Genomic DNA, 18,980 nt, shown 5'->3' with positions numbered 1-18,980 from the left:
GGCAGTGCTTTTAGAGAACTAAGTAATCAGACATTAGCATAATTTTAGCAGAAAACAGATTTACAGAGTCACAGCATTTTCTAAATTGGAAGAGACTCACAAGGATCATCAAGTCCAGCTCTTAAGTGAATGGCCCATACAGGGACTGAACCCAGAACCTTGGTTTTATTTGCACCTCACTGTGACCAAACAGGTATTAAAGTGACCTGATACTAAAGATTTGCAATAATTGTCATTAACTCTTTCATTGATCAAGCTTTATGCTAATTCTAAGAATTTATTAGACACTATTCAAAAAAGTTCAATGAATATAGCTAGGTATGGGACATGTATTAGGAGAAAAGAGAATTCATTGCATTAACGTACAAAAAAATGGACTTCAAAGCATTCTAAGAAATACTCTCCACTGATAAATGAAAATTTGTAGCATAGAGAGAATTTAAACAGACTACCTATTGTATATGTGAAGATAGGCACTCATTCCTGTAAATATTTGATTTCTGCATTTTCTGTCAGGGAAATATACCAGCAGATAACCCAGAGAGTTTTGTTTTGACTAGACTTGGCTGGGGTTTGGATTTGTAATTCTTAGCCACTATGGATTTCTGTTTTGAGAGGAATAGGAATTAACTGAAAGAAGGCAGATTAAGATGAAACTGCTCTTACTGGAGCAAATGGCTAGAAAACTTTATCTTTAAAATAATGTCTTTATCATGCCTCTTCACAAAAGAGGCATGATAAATTTTGCTCCTCAAAATTTACTTAGGTTTTCAGCTAGATGTGTGAGTGAAGGATATGATCTGAGTAAATAAAGCTGTGTGTCATATGACAAAGCATGAGGACTAAAATGGGGGATTAAAAGTGAGAATAAGAATTTATCCTGTCCAGAAAAGGCATCAACTTCCAGCTGTAATGTAATTTAAAGCTTGAGCCCTCAAAATGCTTAGTGATGCAAATCTTAATTTCTACTTCGCTTGTAGATTCACCAGATTTAACTTGGTTTCGCCAAGGTTCTTTAGATGGTATTTGTCTTCTAAGTGAAACTAGGAAAAGTTTTTTTGGGGGGAACAATGGTAATTGCTATGAACTCTGAGAGTTTGGGAAGAATCAGGTGAGGACCTGGTAAATGGTGGGGAAGCAGCTGTTATTTTAAAAGATAGAAGATAGTAAAATAAAAGCTGTGATAATGCAGCAGCACTGAGGAAATGTAGCTCTGGAGATGGGAGCTGAATTCTAAGACTCAAAACTAAAGACATTTCTAATTGAAAAATTAAAGGAGAAGTTTGATTTGTTTTTTTTTTACTGTGTTTTCACAATACAAGGAGACTCTTGACTAGGATTAGGATTCACAACAATAAAAGCAACTAGTACTTGGAAAAACAGTGAATGAAATATTTATTCTGCACACCATCAGCCACAGTGGCCACCAAAATAGCCTGAACTTCACTTTGGCTTCATTTTCTCAAGTGACCTGGGAAATCTGGCCAGTTCTATGCCACTGGCCCTTGTAGGACAGAAAGCCAGTACAGAGCATGGAAAAAGGCAATTTCCGTCACCCCCATGCTGGCTAGTAGAAAAAAGGTCACACTTGGCAGATAAACTCTGATGCTGAGGGCTCCTGGAGACGTTGTGAACCTCAACATTACCTGTGAAGCAGACCTGAACCTCACAGGTACAAACTCACCCTACACACTGCAGAAAAGTCTTTTGGCTAACAAACAGTAACCAAATTCTAAACGTTCATGGATAATATTAATCCTGATCTGCCCCAGATATTATCTAGAAATTCAATTACATGTAATACAGTATAGGCATTGATTTAGAATGCAGGACCCCCCAAAAAAGCAATAGTACTCTTCTCTCTGTGTGAACAGTATAAAATAACATACAGTTTTTTTTTGCCTGATGTTGTTCTCTAATGACCTGGGCAGGATTATGTAAAGTACAAGAGATTGTTCAGAGAACCTGTAGCATTCCTTAACAGTAAAATGGGAAAATACCCCAATAACAACTGATATATAAGTTACCGTTTCTAAGTTTGAACCCAGAGTAGTTAATGTAATTTTTCACATGATATAACTGAATATCTGAAAGAACAGCAACTTGGAAGTAAATAACAATGAATTGTGATCCTGCTGCGACATGAATCAAAATGTGGATCCAGTCTTTTTTTTTTTTTGGTAGAACAAGGAGGAAGTTCTTATATAGTAAATTTGCTATTTGTAAAACTACAGTAGCCTTTAAAAAGTATGTTTATAACATTTGGAATTTATGTTCACAGACACGCTATTTAAAATAAGAAAAATTTTAAATGTGTTCCAGTGAAGGTACTAATAATGTATTAACCAGAACTAGTATCTGCTCAAGACTTTGAAAGCGTATGACCAGAAAAATGATAGATATATTTTCCCTCAAATTCTATATAAGTAGCAATAAAATGACACAATTTCAGGCATATTTACTTACTTTGATAAGAAATAAATATATTTTATTAATCCCCACATTCTCATTGAAGTCATTGCCCAATTCAACATAGCAACTGATTTTTTATCCATTATATCTGCTGCTTCAAGTTAAAGATGATGAAAAATGATAATGTGTAACTGTTACTGTAACCCTGGAAGGAGACTACAGAAAGGTTTGAGAACTGCTACTTTCTAAAAACTTCTACTATGCAACATTATGTTTTGCATAGAAAGCACACAAATGAACTTAAATCCATCACTCTGTGCTTCCTCAGAGGAGTCTGCTGAAGTTTGAGTGTGGGGAAAACAACAGTAATAACTAGCACATTACAGACAAATTCTGCTGTCTGTTCATAAGCAAACAATCTCTGCAGAATACATTCAGGGGACTCTCATGGATATCTGGTTTTTACATTTGCTGTGATCCCTAGTGGGACCCTCCAATTGCCTACTGTCTTGCAAGACAGAATTCCTTAACTCTGAGTGAATTACTAGGAAGATCACATCTCTTCTAACTTCAGCGTTTCACCCTACATATAATATGCTCCAGTTCATCTAAAAAACACAGCTGTCTTGGAGACAAACATGACTTTTGATGTAACTGGGGCCCATCCCACAAAACAATGTGAAGATCAAGATAAGGAGTGCAGACTTGATCCAATAATAATGTAGGAGCCAGTGCTGTCTGTAGAGCACAGGAATGATGTATCTTCTCTTCCCTTTTAATGATATCTAACAGACCTCCAACTTTCATTAAATCTGCAAAAGGAACTCACAAAATCTGGCAGCTTTAGATAGAGTTGCTTAAAGCCTCAAATACCATCAGTTTTGGACCTACCCCAACTCTGAAGGGACTATACAGTTGGGGGTGTCTTATCCCTAAGGGGGGCCAAAACCTCGTGAAATCTGAGGAAAATGTGGGGGGATGGAGTGGTGTAGAAGAGTGAGCATCGGACCTCAGACTTATTACTGAAATCTTAGCCAAAGTAGCGAGACTTGCAGGAATCAGAGTGAAAGTTAAAAGGGAAAGGTTAGGCTCCCTGAAATGTAAAGGATCCAGGCAAGGAAAAAATGAAGGAAGCAAGGAGCTTTAAGTTAAGCCAAACAGTTGGAAGGACACCATCAAGAGCTGATAAATCCAAGTCCTTGGTGTGCTGTAGCTGTTTTTGTAACACAAAAAAGTTGAAATTTAAAAAATTTTAACCTATAGTTTCATCAATAATAAAATTAATTCTAAATGTAAATAAAGCATTATATATAAAAAATATATAATTTAGGTGTATATATATTTAATTGTGTCCAATAATTTAAATGGTCAATTACCACATCTCTATTCTTAATTAGCAAAAGAAAAATGGAGAATTTTATTGATGTGAATGTAGAAGAAATACAATCCTTTTAAAACTATTTATTTTCATTTAACTGAACTGCCTTGCCATACTAAAAAAACATTTTGCAGAGGTTAAATAAAGTATTTCATGGCAACCGCTGCTTCTTAGTGCCTGTGTAACAAGAAACATGAGCCAGCCAAAGTTGTGCAAGTTGGTTTTCTTTCCCAGTAAGAGAATGTGGTATCTAAGACCTTGTCCTAACTCATTTTATCCCCAAGAGTAAGTCAAGTAAGTCAAGTATGAACTAATGCCTGGAGGGAAGTCCCTGACTCCAGAAGTATGGATTATTTCACATTTATCTTACAATCTGCTCTCAGAGTTCTTAAAATTCACTAACTTGGCAAGTCAGGAATTATCATGAGAAATGAAATAATTTCATAACTATGAAGTCATCTAGCATTCCATGAATATGACACTCAGAGGGTTTGTCCTTGCTTGGGCATTATTCTGACCTTTGGATAACAAGCTGCTGGATAGTTTTGCATGGAAACAATTAGAAAAGTGCCACAGTATAAAAGGGACAACCTGATGTCTTGAGTTGTTGTTTTCATTTCAAGGATTTGTATTAATCATTAAAAAAATGTACATGACAACATTTGTAATAACATTTAAACAAACTTTTTTCTATTATTTAAAATGACAAGGGATTGTACTGGTTAGATGAACTGCCATTCTGAATGCTGCATTTACAGTGGACTCATATTGGCAAATGAATAGGCTTACAGGAGAATGCCAAGGTTCTCTCTTTACAAGACTTTTGTAAAGAAAATGTGTTTCTATCTCAACTGTGTGTAGAAAACCTGTGCTCCCATATAGTTTCAGTGAAATTACCTCCGTGCTGTTTTTTTAATCTCTATATTTCCCAGCAAGACATGGCTGTTTAAAAATGTTAAGAGAGCAGAAATCGTGTTGAAATTATTCCAAAGGTTGGGACAAGGGAAGTAGAACCTCCCTGCTAGAAGAGCCTGCTGGCCAGCAGTGTGGCTGAGTCAGGAGTCAGCTGTTAGCTTTGCCCTCTCCTGGGACACGGGAATCCATCATGATACTCCTGACTTTTTATCAGCCCAATTCTTCAGTGAATCTAAATCTGATCAGAGCAAAACAGAATGGGGAAACCCTTTGACATCACCAACTGTTAGCTGAATAATGAATATCTGAAAAATGAATCTGAAGCTCCTATTGTCACCTCACCCACTGCCTTATGTGTAATTTGGGTTTCTGATGGACTTTTCCACCTTTCATCCTGCACTTTTGTTTTTCATTTAATAAGAAACTTACATAGCAGCCATGAAAAAGGAATGTTTTGCACTGCTCAAGTGTGTGACTGAAAGCACAGTTTCAGTTTTCCAGGTGTTAGATGTCTAATGCCATTTATTCTGATGGTGGTTTTTAGCAGTTCAGTTGCAACTAAGAGAAAGTATCAGTAATGAGCTGTTGTTTTGGTTCTTCAACTTTTCAATTGCTTGAGATAATCTTCATTTTAAAAACTCCTTCCAGTTTGTACCATTAATGAATACACACCATACTCAGAACTACAACTTTAGTAGATCTATCTAAAATGAGGATTCTTGCAACCGAGTAATTTTAGGTAAGTAACCAGAAAATGAATGCAAGAACTTTTTAAGAGGAAAGCCTTACTTAGTTCTGGGTTTATTTACGTTACTTTAAATATTTCCTTCTTCTTCTTCTTCCACGTATTTATGAAAAGGTTTAAATTTAATTTTGGGTGGTTGCTACAAATGCAAGTGATAATTGGTTATGAGTTATAGGTTACACTTAGTTAACTTTCTTTCTCTCTCACACAACCAAGGGGAATTACAACAACTGTAATCCTATGTCACCTGATGAGTGGGAATGTTGTCCCAGACTCTGACACATGCTCAGCTGCACAGAGCACTTGGTTTGCTCACCTGTGGGATAGGGCATCACAGGTGTTTTGTGTGTATGAGAAAATGTGTCTTCTTTTAAAACATGGAAAGGGACACACACTACTCCAGAGTCTCGAAGTCCCCAAAGGCCTCTCTCTGTCACTATTACACCAGCACACACTTTTTACAACAGTTCCTCTGTTGCTGGGCTAAGATGGTCCTTTATGAGCTTGGCTTCCTCTTAACTTATGTCCTGACTTCAGTGTCAACTGCAATTGTTTATTCTGGCAGAATTTGCTCTGCACAGATTACCACATTCATGTAAAATTCAGTAGTTTTGCATATCCATCAGCTGACATGTGAATGAAAACCACAGTAAATTTGCCATCTCTGCCTCCCAGTGTAACTTGAAACTTGTCAGCAGTGCAAGTGGGCACAACTCCTGTTTAGAATTACAATTCAAAATTTGCCTTTTTTCTCACATGCTAAGACTAGCATTTCCAAGAGCTCTAGAGGAGTTAGGAACTCCCATTCACTACATTCCTCCTAGGATCTGTTAAAGTTTTAGTAATTTTTCAGGGCAGGACTACTGCTCAGCAAATGGGGTGGCACAGCTCTGTAGTTTCCTACTCAGCAGGAGCTGGGTATATACTAAGAAAAGAGAAGAAATGGGTTTGCTGTTTCACAAACACTTTTTAAATTAGATTTAAGCTCTTGTCCTGTCTTGAACAAAGAAAGACAAGAAGTCTATTTTTTACTACCTCCCAAGTGTTGGTCTCCTTTCCCAAGTAACAAGTAACAGAACAAAAAGAAATGGGCCTCAAGTTATGCCAGGAAGGTTTAGATTGGATATTAGGAAAAGTTGCTTCATGGTCAGGGTTGTCAAGCATTGGAACAGGCTGCCCAGGGAATGGCTGAGTCACCATGCCTGCGTCTTTAAAAGATGTGGCACACAGGGACATGGTCTACTGTCATGTATTGGGTTGGACTCAGTGATTTTAAAGGTCTTTCCAACTTAAATGATTCCATAGTTTCATTGAAATACTTCCTGTTGATAGTTTAAAAGCATTTTATTTCAGGTTCAGTGTTTATCCTTAAAACAAAAAATCCAAAAACCCAGAAACTGTATTATTTAAACTATATAGGTAGGGTGTTTCTGACAATTTCAAATCTTTTCTAAGGGAAGCACTAAGTTGAGAGCTTTGTCCAGTTTGATCCTGTTCTGCAAACAATTTCAGTGAACAGATGCTTCTGGTAAAAACAATTGGTTAAAAAAATTCCCCAAATCTCTAATGTACATCTCAGGAAACACGGATCACTTAGTTATAGAAACCTGGCAACTTGTCTTTCCTTTTTTCAGAAGCTTCACACAACTGCTTTGTTTTACAAAAAGTGCACATCCAGTTCTACCCTCCAGCAACTTTTAAAGACTTCTGGCTTTCCTCGTACTTTGTTTACCTTTTCTCTGTGTTGCAGCCCCAGTGTGTGACTCCTGAAGGAATTGGAGCTTTAGAGATGGTTGAGACCACAGCGAAAATCAAAGAATCAGTGCATGAAGGCATCACCAGCATCAAGTGCTGCCCTGGAAGGGCTGTTTCTGCCATACCTGTGGGGACTTGTGCGAGCGCCAGCTGTACTGGTGACTGTGGAGAGTAGCCAGCAAAATATTCTCATCAGTATCCACCTGGCCAAACCTCAGCGTCTCCTGGGTGTCATTGCAGATCACGAAATGGCTGAAGACAAACTCCTCTGCCTCAGGACATCGGTTCTGAAAGGAAAGGGATATGAGAGCCAGGAAGAATCAATGTCAGTTGCAGAACATTTGGCAGCTGCCTGCCCAGTGGCGACTGTTACAACACAGAAATGCAAGATCTCTTCCTTTAGCTTTGGCCTCATAGTAATCTCTGCAAAATTTAGTTTCTGGGTTGACAAAATATATCCTAAGACTTAAAATATTTTACTTTATGTTTCTGTAATGCAAACCTTAAAGATTTAAAACTGCAATAAAACTAAATTTTCTAATTTGGGTAAAAAATTTCAACCACATTAAATTCAGTGGGAAATGAGGTTACATAGGGCAGACAGGGTACAAGAGGCTGAGCAGAGAGGCATGAAGAGGTTTCTCAGTGCTTGACAACTGAGCTCTCAGGCCAACAGGTTTACAGTTCCTCTTCCCCAGCCCCTGCTTCTACTTTGAAATATTGCTGTGGATCAGTAGAAGATTCCCTCTTTCCTGATACCACATCACTTGAAAAGACAACTAAAGGAAAAAAAGGAGAGTAGAGTATTGAGTAGAGTATTTTCACAGCTCCATGAGGTTGATTTGAACACGTATCGTGCCACTTAATAGGAAAAAAAAAAAGTATTTTAGATTTTACAATATTTTTTCCCCAGCATCTTTCCATCCCTCTCTTGCTGCTTTTCGTCTGACTGCTGGCACTCTGTTGGCACAATGAGACTATATGACAATCATAAAAATTGCCACAGCTACAGGTCTTCTACCTCTGAAGGCACGAGCTATAATCCCCTGTATGGGAGAGGTCAAAGTGTGACTGACAATTTGATTTGGAGACCATCTCTCATATATTTCTGCCCTAGTCATGTGTGGGCTGGCACATTCCACTTACAAGCAACTATCTAGCAACTGCAACAATTACTCAAAGAAACCAATATTTGGATAGTCTTTATGCAATTTAACTGTTCTAACTCAAAATATTCACCTTCTTGTGGTTTTACTGACCCATCTTTCCTAGCACACTGTTATGACAATATTTTTCTCTTCACAACACAGCTAAGCTACTTGTTTCTCATTCTTTCTTCCCATGATGTTTTCTCTAACTTATGAAACCTCCATGGATTATGAGAGCTGATTCTGCTTCCCCTTCTGCTTGCTCTCTCAGGGGACCTTTTAAATGGACATTACAAAGCTAGCACCTTCCCTGCCTTTAATCATATGGATCCCTTAGCCCTTTGATAACAATGTGCCTGGAAGCCTGCAGAAATTCAGAGATCAAACAAGAGGGAGAGAAATATTTCCTCATAGATCCCTATGCAGCCTTAGTCATCCTTGAAAACCAGTCTGGTGCATTGCTTGTAGCACATTACCAGGTGATGCACATGGAAGTTTCTCTGAGAAGTGAAGTGTGCAATGTATGTCCACTTTAGCATCCTTGAATGCATGTTCACTACTGTGTCTCCAGAAGAAACTAAGGTGAATTTACAGGATGTCTGGGGATAGAAGGAACCTCCGGAGGCCACCAAGTCCAATGCCCCTGTTAAAGCAGGTTTACCTGAAGCAAGCTGCACAGGATTCCATACAGGCAGCTGTTAAATATCTCCAAAGGAGGAGACTTCACAACCACCCTGGGCAATCTGTTCCAGTGACTGGTCACCCTCACAGTTAAGATGTTTTTCATGATGCTCAGATGTAACTTCCTGTGTTTCAGTTTGTTGCCTCTTTGTACTTAATCAAGGCAGGTTGTAATTCCTTTTGTAACTGAATGTCAGAATGATTGTCTGGGAATGTTTGTGCAAATACTATACACCCTAGGAATACTTCAGCATGAGAATATTCAAGTTAAAACTTCTTCCCAAGTCTCGTTACTTCTTCTGCATAAGATCAGGTATCTTTTGTGAAACAGGAGCCAGGTGAGCATAACCAAAACTGCACCGCTTCCAAGCAACAAAACTCTACAGAGCAGTATGTCTGTATCACATTCAGTAGCAGATCAGAGTGTGCTAAAGGCTGACATTTACAGTGAGTGCAGAGTTTATTTTGGCATTTTTCAGTGGAGGATCTATGACATTTTACTGTCAAGCTGCCATACCCACATACCCTTAAGTATACCGCAAATATATGTATTTTCCTGTTACAGCTTTGCAAAATGTTCTTTTTAAAAGGGAGGATTTACTATTCATAGAGCTCAGTATGTTGTTAGAGTCAAACCTATACACAACCTCAGGGGAACTTAAGAAAAGGCTTTTCTTTTCACTCCAATACATTTTCTTGATACACAGACATTGAAAGAACAATGTCATAAGATGATGAACTTCTTTCTTTTTACTTAGTAGCTAACCTAGTTTCAAGTAAGCAAATACAAACTGTAGGTTTTTGCATTTCCCAGAGGGAAAAGAGAATCCAGCGAGTTTTTGGCATGCATAGAACTTCTAACTTCTGCATGGGGAATGTTATCCTATCAGGAATTATTAATACACTTGCACACATTTTGGTGCTGATGAATGACTTGAAAGCTAGATTTGTTACTAGAATTCAATGCTTTTAACAACAACAGTTCTCGAAGTTAAGTGAAAGAGGTATTTTAGGTTCCATTTTATAATAGTTCCAAAGTTTTAACCAAGGAAACACCAAGATTTGCATAACAGGGCATTGCTCTGTACTGCTAGGCTTGAGAGAAAGCTACTGATGCCTCCAGTCTTAGTAACAACAGATCACTGAAGGAACATCAAGGAAGCCTGAGGATGCTTTAGCTCCATGTGGCAACTATCCACTGGACACCCATGAAAAGGATGCAGTGAAGAAATCTTAATTGATAAAAGAATGTCTAGAGAAACCAGGCAAATAAAACCAAATAGAACCAGGCCATTTGTGTGGCAATGATGTTGAAGGGCTGAATGATGACACCAGGAGCTGAAAACACCTAAGTGTGGATTAGGAAAAAAACCTCTCTGAATTAAAACAGCAAATCAAAAGAATCAGCAAAAGATTAACAGCCTGAATCAGATACAGATTAGGGTCAGTTCCTGAGGGACAATTTCCTGCCCCTCTTTAGATCATTTTTTCAGCTGTTATTTTCTCTCAGAGAGGCCTGGAAAGTGTCTCTCATTTATTGGTCTTTCAAATATTTTGTGAATTCTATTCAGAGAGGGGGGAAAACATCCCACATAATACTAGTCACCAGGCTTTTTCAGTCTCAGGACTTTTTGCTTGTGTCTTAGCTCACAGCTATTTCAAACCCACACCGTAAAAGCCTAGGCCTCTTCATATGCACAAAGTTTTTTTTCTTTGTGCTTCACAAGCTACCAAAGACTTGTACAAGCTTTTTCTCCCCCTCTCAAGTCCACACAGATACAAAATATCACCTAGTAATGTTTTTTTTTTTTCCACAGAAAGTCTTCTGCAATTTGTCTCCCTTGCAGGCTCTCTAAGAGAAAAGAACATTTTCCTTAGGATTCTTTAAACTTCACTCTCATAGCAATGCCCTGGCATTATCAGGTAGAAACCTTCTGTATCCTTTTTCCTTTGTTCTTTGTGCTTAATGTAGAAAGATGGGGAAACCACTGTGATCACAGATCACAGATTTGGACTTTGGACTGATCTGGCATTTGGACTGATTTGGCATTTGGACTGATGCAGTTCATTAAGAAAACTTAAGCAACTGCCAACAGAAAGGTTAAGCACCCAGCAGACCTTGAGGAAAAGAAGTTCCAGTGGTCTAAAACAGGTTTAAAACAGGAGATTTTCTAACTTCTGAGGAGTTTGGGAAAAGAGTTGCAATGCCTGGTTCATGTGAGACCACAAAGGAAAAACTTTTTCCCAGAAATAACACTTTGTACCATACCTGGGGAGCTGTTGTCTCAGCTGACCTCTGTCTCTAGATATCTCAAAACAATAAGGATGTAAAACAATTCATGAAGGCTTAAATGCCCTAATAAAGGGAAAAAAATACCACACGCTCCACCAATTATCTTCACAGGAAACATGCATTTTCTATCTCATTTGGTAGTCCCTGTGTTATGATTAAATAATAAAACTAAATTAATAACAATATTGAAGTTCCTTGCCCAGGTCTTTAATTATTAAACCCATTACTCTAGCTTTGTCTTTAGATGTGCATTAGCCAGTTACTGCTTGTAGTTAAACAGGAATTTCAGATCAGACAGTGAAATATGTCAAAAGGGGAAACTGTTTTCAAAAAGTGCTAATCCTCTAAGATTTTCAGCATGTGACTTAGAAGTATAAAGCCTGGTATTTTTTTAGGCTTAATGTACTTTCAAAATGCCCACCATTACTTAATTTAAAAAAACCCCACCAACAAAAAAAAACCCCACCAAAAAAGAACAGCAACAACAACAACAAAAATCAGTCCATATCTAGGAAACAAAGATACTGACAGAGGCTTCTGTTAATTCCAGACTCCTGACCTAAAGGTGCATGGCCAAATTGTTTTATGCTTCATCTGTCTGCCTACTGACTCCAACATCACTTGTTGCAGATTTTAATCCAGTAAAAAATATGTGGAGAATTCAAATAACCCTTCCTGGTTATTAAATTCATGCTTCTAGTTGCAGCTTTTATACTTCATTTTGTGTGAACAGCAGACATCAAACAATGCTTATTATTGGGAAATGTATTCCCTCTCTGTTCAGGGCATGCAAACCCCTTCAAACTGGAGGTAAAGTCACATAAAAAAACATCTTGGCAACAATAAATTTAATAAGCTATTTTGAACCCACTTGTGTGTTAACTGTTCCCTAATTTCAAAGCGATGCAAGTTTTTAATCTCAAATACTCTGGGCTAGATACCCACCACATCAGAACATGGTGGCAAGTACCCCTGACATGAGAGGAAACGAGAAAATTACAGCAACAATTACAGAATTATATCCTCCTGTGGCTCATGTTAACATTGCCAAATCCATGTATAAATCAGTACCAACTATTCATAGAATGTACCTGTCAGCAATATACCATGCGACATATGGCTCTACTTAATCAAATATACAATTCCATTTTTTTCAACTCAAAATATTCCTTCAAGGCACAGAGTAGTCAGTCAGTCATTCACACTGTGATGTGGTTTAAAACATTTAAATATTTATGCACCATATTTTATTTATATGTATAGCTATGTCTGAGAGATCTTTTTTTCCCCCATCCTAAGAGGAAACTGACCTTTCTGAAGGCCATTTTGCAGTAGTTGCCACACATGTCTTAGATGAGGGACTAGTACTAAGTCAGAAATATTTTGGGTTTAAACAGCCTACAAGGACTCTCTTATACTTTCTATGTTTGTTTTTTATTAAAAGCATTGTTCAAAATATGACAAAAAACAGAAATTGGAGCTACAAAGATTTTTGTTCACATTGATATTTGAGCCAGCTGTGAAGATTTAAATCACACTAGATCTTGTTTTATGAATGTCCTTTTGCAACAAGAAAACCATGGAATGCCCTTAAAAAAGAATTTTTTGATATAAAACAGATGTTTTATCCTTTTTTGGGGGCTTTGTTATTGTAGTGCCATGATAGGTAATTAATTCCCAGGCTCCACATAGGTCTTCAGGCAGATGAAGAGAATGATTTGATTTCAAGGCTATAGTGAAGTCAGGGAATTACAGGCCTTTGAGGGGTCATTGCAGAAGCAATGCTCTTATACTGGGACTGGCTTCAGCCATTAATGCTGCTTGCACAGAATGTAACGTGAAACTAGTGTTGAACTTCAATAAGGATGGAAGTAGTAGCTGGAAACAATATGTGCTGTTGCTCAGACTGAGCTGAGCTGATGTATCATGAAAAGACACTCACCGTTTAATAAATTAATGGATTATTTTGCATTTCAAGACCAGGGTTTTGATTATTCTGATATGAATCCATGTAGCTTCAGTGAAATTCAGGCTGTTCTGGCTACATTTACCTTTACATACCTTTTTCTTAATCTTCATTGCTATTGCAGAATTAATGCTAGTTAGGAAAAAACAATTTCAGTATATGTTAGGGCTTTTACATCTTGAAATATTTTAATAAAAGCAGTTGACATTCTAATTTGCTATTGAATTAATCACAGTAACTATATTTTTTCTCATTATTGTGTTTGCATACCTGCTGCCAAGCTTGAATTGCTGTATTTAGAGAATGAAGTGCGTATTGGCCAAAGCTGATGAAAATAGGGTCAACCATTATCGTGCAGTCGAACAGCCTGCCTGCTGTGCTGCTGGAAACTGCAATCTGCCCCCAGATTTTGAAAGGTTTCACAACACTTTGCATGGTCACATTTCGACACTCCAGAAGTTTACAGTCAGCTTGAGTCGAAAACTGGATCTCCTGGAACACCGACTCATCATTCCACTGACGAAGATATACGTGAGGCTCATCAAAGGAAACTATCATGTATTCTAGTTCAGATGGCATGTTCTTATCAGATAAAAATGGCTGAAGAAACTTTGGTGGTGCTGAAAAGTAAAAGAAAACAAGACTAGAACCATTGCTGCACTCTTTATATTTTTCTAAATTGTGTTTTTACTGCTTGTACGTAAAGATGAAAACAAGTACATCTATCAAAGAGTTGACATTTCTGAAATGAATCCTGTTCACACTGTTTGTTTGATGTAAAACAGTATCATAATTAATAGCAGCTGCAAACAAAAAGTATCTGCAGAACAAAATCTTTTCATGGTAAATAAACCAGCCTGCGAAACTGCTTTATCTGCACACTGCTCAATGCTTCAGATTGGCACCTATTTGGAACAGGGACCATATTTCTGGGGGAACTTTTGCTACAGTAGGTGTATATGATATTCCACTCATAGCACATTACAACCACAATAAAAATTTGCAATACAGTATTTGCTGACATGTGACTATGCAGGCCAACAGGCTCCACATTGGAAGTTGTCTTTTTTGCAGTTATGGACAGTTCAAGACCACAAACCCACTGAAATGTGACATACTACCCCATAATACTAGAAATGAAACAAAACAGTATCCTAAGACTAAAGCATGAGAAACGTATCACAAAGAAGATCTTATCGCATTCGTTGAAGTCTCAGTCGTGCAAAGTGCTGAGCACTGAGGCAGCAGACACTGCAAGGCACGTACAGCCCTTGTGTAACATTAAGCATGTGAATATTTCCATTGATGCTATTATTTATGTTGCTGGAACTATTCACATGCTTAAAATTAGCATATGCTCCAGCGCTCTACAGATCTGGAACCAAAACACTCATCCCTGTCCAGGATCAAGCCCTGTTATTCTACAAACTGCAATGGATACAACAACTTTTGTGCTCCCTTTGTGTATAACATAGCACAAAGGAGCCTCAAAACTTAAAGCCTTTAGATGCTGTAACAACGGTAACAACAGCATAAGCTCAGTCACTGTTGAGAAATAAAACAGCTGCGTTTGATTTCAATCTGATTTTTGCCTTTTCCAGTATATGTAATTTTTAAGACTGAGCATCTGAAATTGGAGTGAAGGAATAGTGAGGAAGATTACGTACTGACAGAGGTAGCTGACAGAGAAGAAATGATTTGCTAGTCATTGAATGTCAGTCTTGGGATGATTTGATAATGAATATATTATAATACTTGCAAGAAACACAAAAACTACACACAAAGAAAGCTGTCCTAGTCAAAATTATCCCAGAAGTTTGCCTATCTTCCATAGAAAGCATTCCTGGCATTTGAAAATCAGACAATAATCTAAAGATCTCTTGGAATGTATTTGCCATTAATGCAATGACAGAGAGCACTGAACAAAACCAGATGTAGCTCCAAAAGTGATCATAACTGAAATAACTTAAATCTGCAGTTCTCAGAGCTCTTCCAAGGAATTTTTACTAAGCGGGTTGCAAAATCTTCAAGTATTTTAACAGTACTGTTAATACACTGGAAAATGGAAAAGATCAAATTCATTCACTAAGATGGCTCAAAAGTGAAGTGGCACCTGCTGTCCCTAATCAGACTATGGCAAACAGACGGCTTCTACAGTTACCCATTGCAGGGGCAGGAAGGGGCTGCTCTTCCAGCCTCACTGCCAGCCCTGTGGACAGGCTCAGAGCACACAAGTCATTGGTTTCACCCTGAAGCCTGAGCCACTGGTGGCTGGTTGTGATGGCTTGTTGCAAGAATGCCTGTTTGAATGAGGAACTGGGGACTACACAGAGCAGGAGAGTGCTTAAGAAGCATCTTTGAACTATAGGTTTTTATTATTCTCCATAAAGCAGTACATACCTGTGCCAAGTTGATCAAGATGGTGGCATAGGTGGACTTCCAAACAGGTAAATTGGATCAGCACACTCAGTGATGGCACAAACCAAGGAGTAAAACAGGAGTCAACCCTGGTGCAAGCCGCTAATGCCGTGGGAGTCACAAGCTGATCGCACACGCTTTGGGAGCCAGATTCACTTTCTGAGCTGCAGAAGGAAGGTAACAAAGTAGTACTTCAGCACTTCCAGGATTTTGCAGCTTTACAGCAGAATTGAGGATGTTCCATACTCATTTTCTGACACAGACAACATCATGGTTTTATTTTAACTGCTCATGCCAGTGTCTGTACTTTTTGCAAAGCAGACCATAACAGACAAGACTGCAATCCATCCATGCTTTTATCAAACTACACTTTCAATTTACAAATATTTGAACCACAAACCCAAAGCCTATTTGCAGAAAATAAAACCAAAATATGCCAGGTATAATTGTTGAAATGGTTAAACAGAGTAATTATTGTTATTAAAGCTATAAGAATGAGGTGAAAGGTCAAGAGAATTTGGTTTTTTCCACTTGATTTTAAGGAAACCAACTTGCAACCATCAAACTACTTCTACGTAAGAAACCCTAGTCTTTGTAAGCTTTATTTCCTTTGCCCTTCTCACTCTAAAATCATGATTCAAAAATTATTTCCAAGTACTGTAAGCTCAGTCTGGAGCCCTTTACTAACATATTAACTATACATTTCAAGTGCCACCCTCCAGATTTTTTTTCATAGCTGTGCTCCTAACACCATGAATTTCCAAGCATTATCTTTCAGTCTCTTGAGAGGAACTAACACTACATCATAATTCTATAACCTGCTAAGACACCACAGAAGTACAAATAAACTTTCCAATTTAGCAAAAACTGTCCTTAATGCTCCTTATTCTCATTCCATTTAAAGTTTGGCTCTCAAGAGTTTTAGTTTAAAAGTTTAGACTTGATTCAAGAGAATTACAACCACATCCTCAGTCAAATAATATCTTGATTTTTAAAATAAAATTTAATGAAAGCTGGACTAAGGTCAACTTAATATTTTTGTCAGAAAGTCATTAGTTTTTATAAAGCACCATAAATCCAATTCCATTAACATTTTAAAGATATTTTAAATTCACACAGAAGTTTAGATTTGAACAATGGTTTTCCAAGCAACATACCTTAAGCTTTTAGGACTGGATTTTTCATCATGCAATGTGATTTACTTCAAAATTATGCACAAATATAGTAGGTACTGAAAATGTTCATCTGCAAATGCATGGAATTCCACGGACAGGTAAATGGATCAGTATTATTTAGTGCTGCAGTAACTATCTAGTATAGTATTTATTTACAGAGCTTAAATCCAACTTAAGGCTTGTGGACATAAAATACTTATGCAGCAGTAAAACCCAACGAAGATTAGCTAATTATCAAAGAATCATGCCAGGATACTAAGAATAGATTAGGTCAGGAAAGTATGAAAGATAAATTACTTAATCAGAATTTTAGCAGCTTTCCTGTGCTTCTTTACCTGTTTAAATTGCTCGTTTGCATTCCAAAACCAGTGCTGTATGCCTTTTGAGAACTGGCACCTTTGGAAATAAAATTATTCTTTGTGTTCACATGATAAAATCTCTATGGGACTGCATAACAGAGAAATAGGATGCTTTACTTTGCTCTGTCTGCCATGGATATTTCTTAGATTGCTGGAACAAAGGAAGGAACCAAATCCAAAAGGACAAAAACTCATATGCTGATTTAGACAACTAAGTGCTTTTGAATCTGAAAAACTGGTTAGTTCTTTCAAAATATCTATTAATATTTTAAGATGTTTTGCTTGCCACATTTTGATTAGAAACAAATTTAGGAGCATATGAAATGAAAACAGTTTTCTGTTGGGGTAGATGAGAGCAAACAAATGTTAACCAAACTATGAAGAACTTTAAAAAAAACTAATTGCACTTTGATATTCTGAATTAAGACTTGATTTCATGAGCAGCTGTAACACTGATTGCAGTAAAGAGGAAGGAAATTTATTTCTGATATTTGAGGTTTATTCTGACAATATATATTTATTGCCCTCAGAAACCTATTTCTTGACTCATCTATCAGGGACTAAGCATTTTTATTTCTTTTGATGTATTTTGGAGATGCCTATTTTCATAGCACAAAAACCAAATAAAACCTTCCAATTTATTATTGAGCAAAATTTTATATATCTGCTTTTCATTTATTGAGCATTTTACTGTGGTGGAACTTCTGTAGTTTCTCACTCATAAACACCATGATGACAGAGCAACAGAACATGCTTGATGCAGAAGGAAATGTGGCAGGAGCTTCACACCAGGGAGATAATGTAAATCATTTAGCCAAATTTTTCTCAATTTTTTCTGCCCCACAAGCAACAGACCACAGAGAGGTAATACTCAGTAAGTTAAAATGTTGGGAACAAAAAGATTCAAAGCTGCTTTTTATTTCTTGATGGAGCCACCTTAGAAACCAAAAAAAGGCCCAACACTGAAACCCTGCAAAATTCAAGAGTCCAACCAGATGCTTAAAAACTTAACAAGAGAGAAATAGCAAATGAGGGTGGGACAAAGTTGCCCCATGGGACAGAACTGGCCTTGCATCCTCTCCCCTGCCAGGGAGGGACAAGTGCTGGCAGTGCAGGACTGAGAGGAGCAGGGCAGTGCATCCTAAACCACGGTTTAGAAGGTAAAATCTCTATAGAGAGAAAGTAGCCTTCTAGGAACCATTTGAAAAGAATTGCAACAAGATCTTTCACCACTGTTTTCCCATCTGCCCAGACTTTTTCTGAAGTGTAATTGTTTTATCTGTGAGGGGGTCCATTTGAATTTTACTCAACCAGAAACCATATTCTGAATTATAGCCACCATGTCATTATGAAAATAAGAATACAATAACAATATAAGTCAGCTACAGCACAAAATATACTAAAAGCAGTAATTGAGTTATTATAGTATTTTCTTTAAAAAAACCCTACTATAATAAAAAGTCATAATATAAATAAACAGTTTTTCAAGATGAACTGTAGTCACTACCATGACCCATGGATGATTTGGATGATTTTTAGATCACTACCATGATTTGAAATTGAATCCCATTTAAAATTTTTGCCTAGGCAGGCTTCCATCAGACCTGCCGCACTGCCACTTTCTCCTTTAACTTTGCAGAGAGCACAAAAATAAAAAAATGCAGCCCTTTATCACATGCTGTACACAAACAGCAAATAAAGCAGTGTTAACTGAAAATACAGGAAAATTTCTATT

General features: G+C 37.5%; 1 protein-coding gene across 8 annotated transcripts in view; it reads right to left on the bottom strand.

Annotated features, from left to right (window-relative positions):
- The window catches only part of VPS13B (vacuolar protein sorting 13 homolog B), a 429,893-nt gene that overhangs the window by 39,780 nt on the left and 371,133 nt on the right, over positions 1-18,980 (bottom strand). For all 8 annotated transcript variants that reach the window (XM_041470605.1, XM_041470603.1, XM_041470604.1 and 5 more), the window contains 3 exons: positions 15,694-15,875; positions 13,564-13,913; positions 7,331-7,492 (listed from right to left, as the gene is read on the bottom strand). In XM_041470605.1, the coding sequence (XP_041326539.1) occupies positions 7,331-7,492; positions 13,564-13,913; positions 15,694-15,875 (694 nt within the window). The remainder of the gene's footprint in view (positions 1-7,330; positions 7,493-13,563; positions 13,914-15,693; positions 15,876-18,980) is intronic.

This window comes from Pyrgilauda ruficollis, unplaced genomic scaffold, assembly GCF_017590135.1.
Source record: "Pyrgilauda ruficollis isolate IOZ18807 unplaced genomic scaffold, ASM1759013v1 scaffold25, whole genome shotgun sequence".
In the NCBI taxonomy this organism is placed as follows: Eukaryota; Metazoa; Chordata; class Aves; order Passeriformes; family Passeridae; genus Pyrgilauda; species Pyrgilauda ruficollis.
The sequence above is the reverse complement of the archived record's forward strand: the minus strand, read 5'-3'. Positions and strand labels throughout refer to the sequence as shown.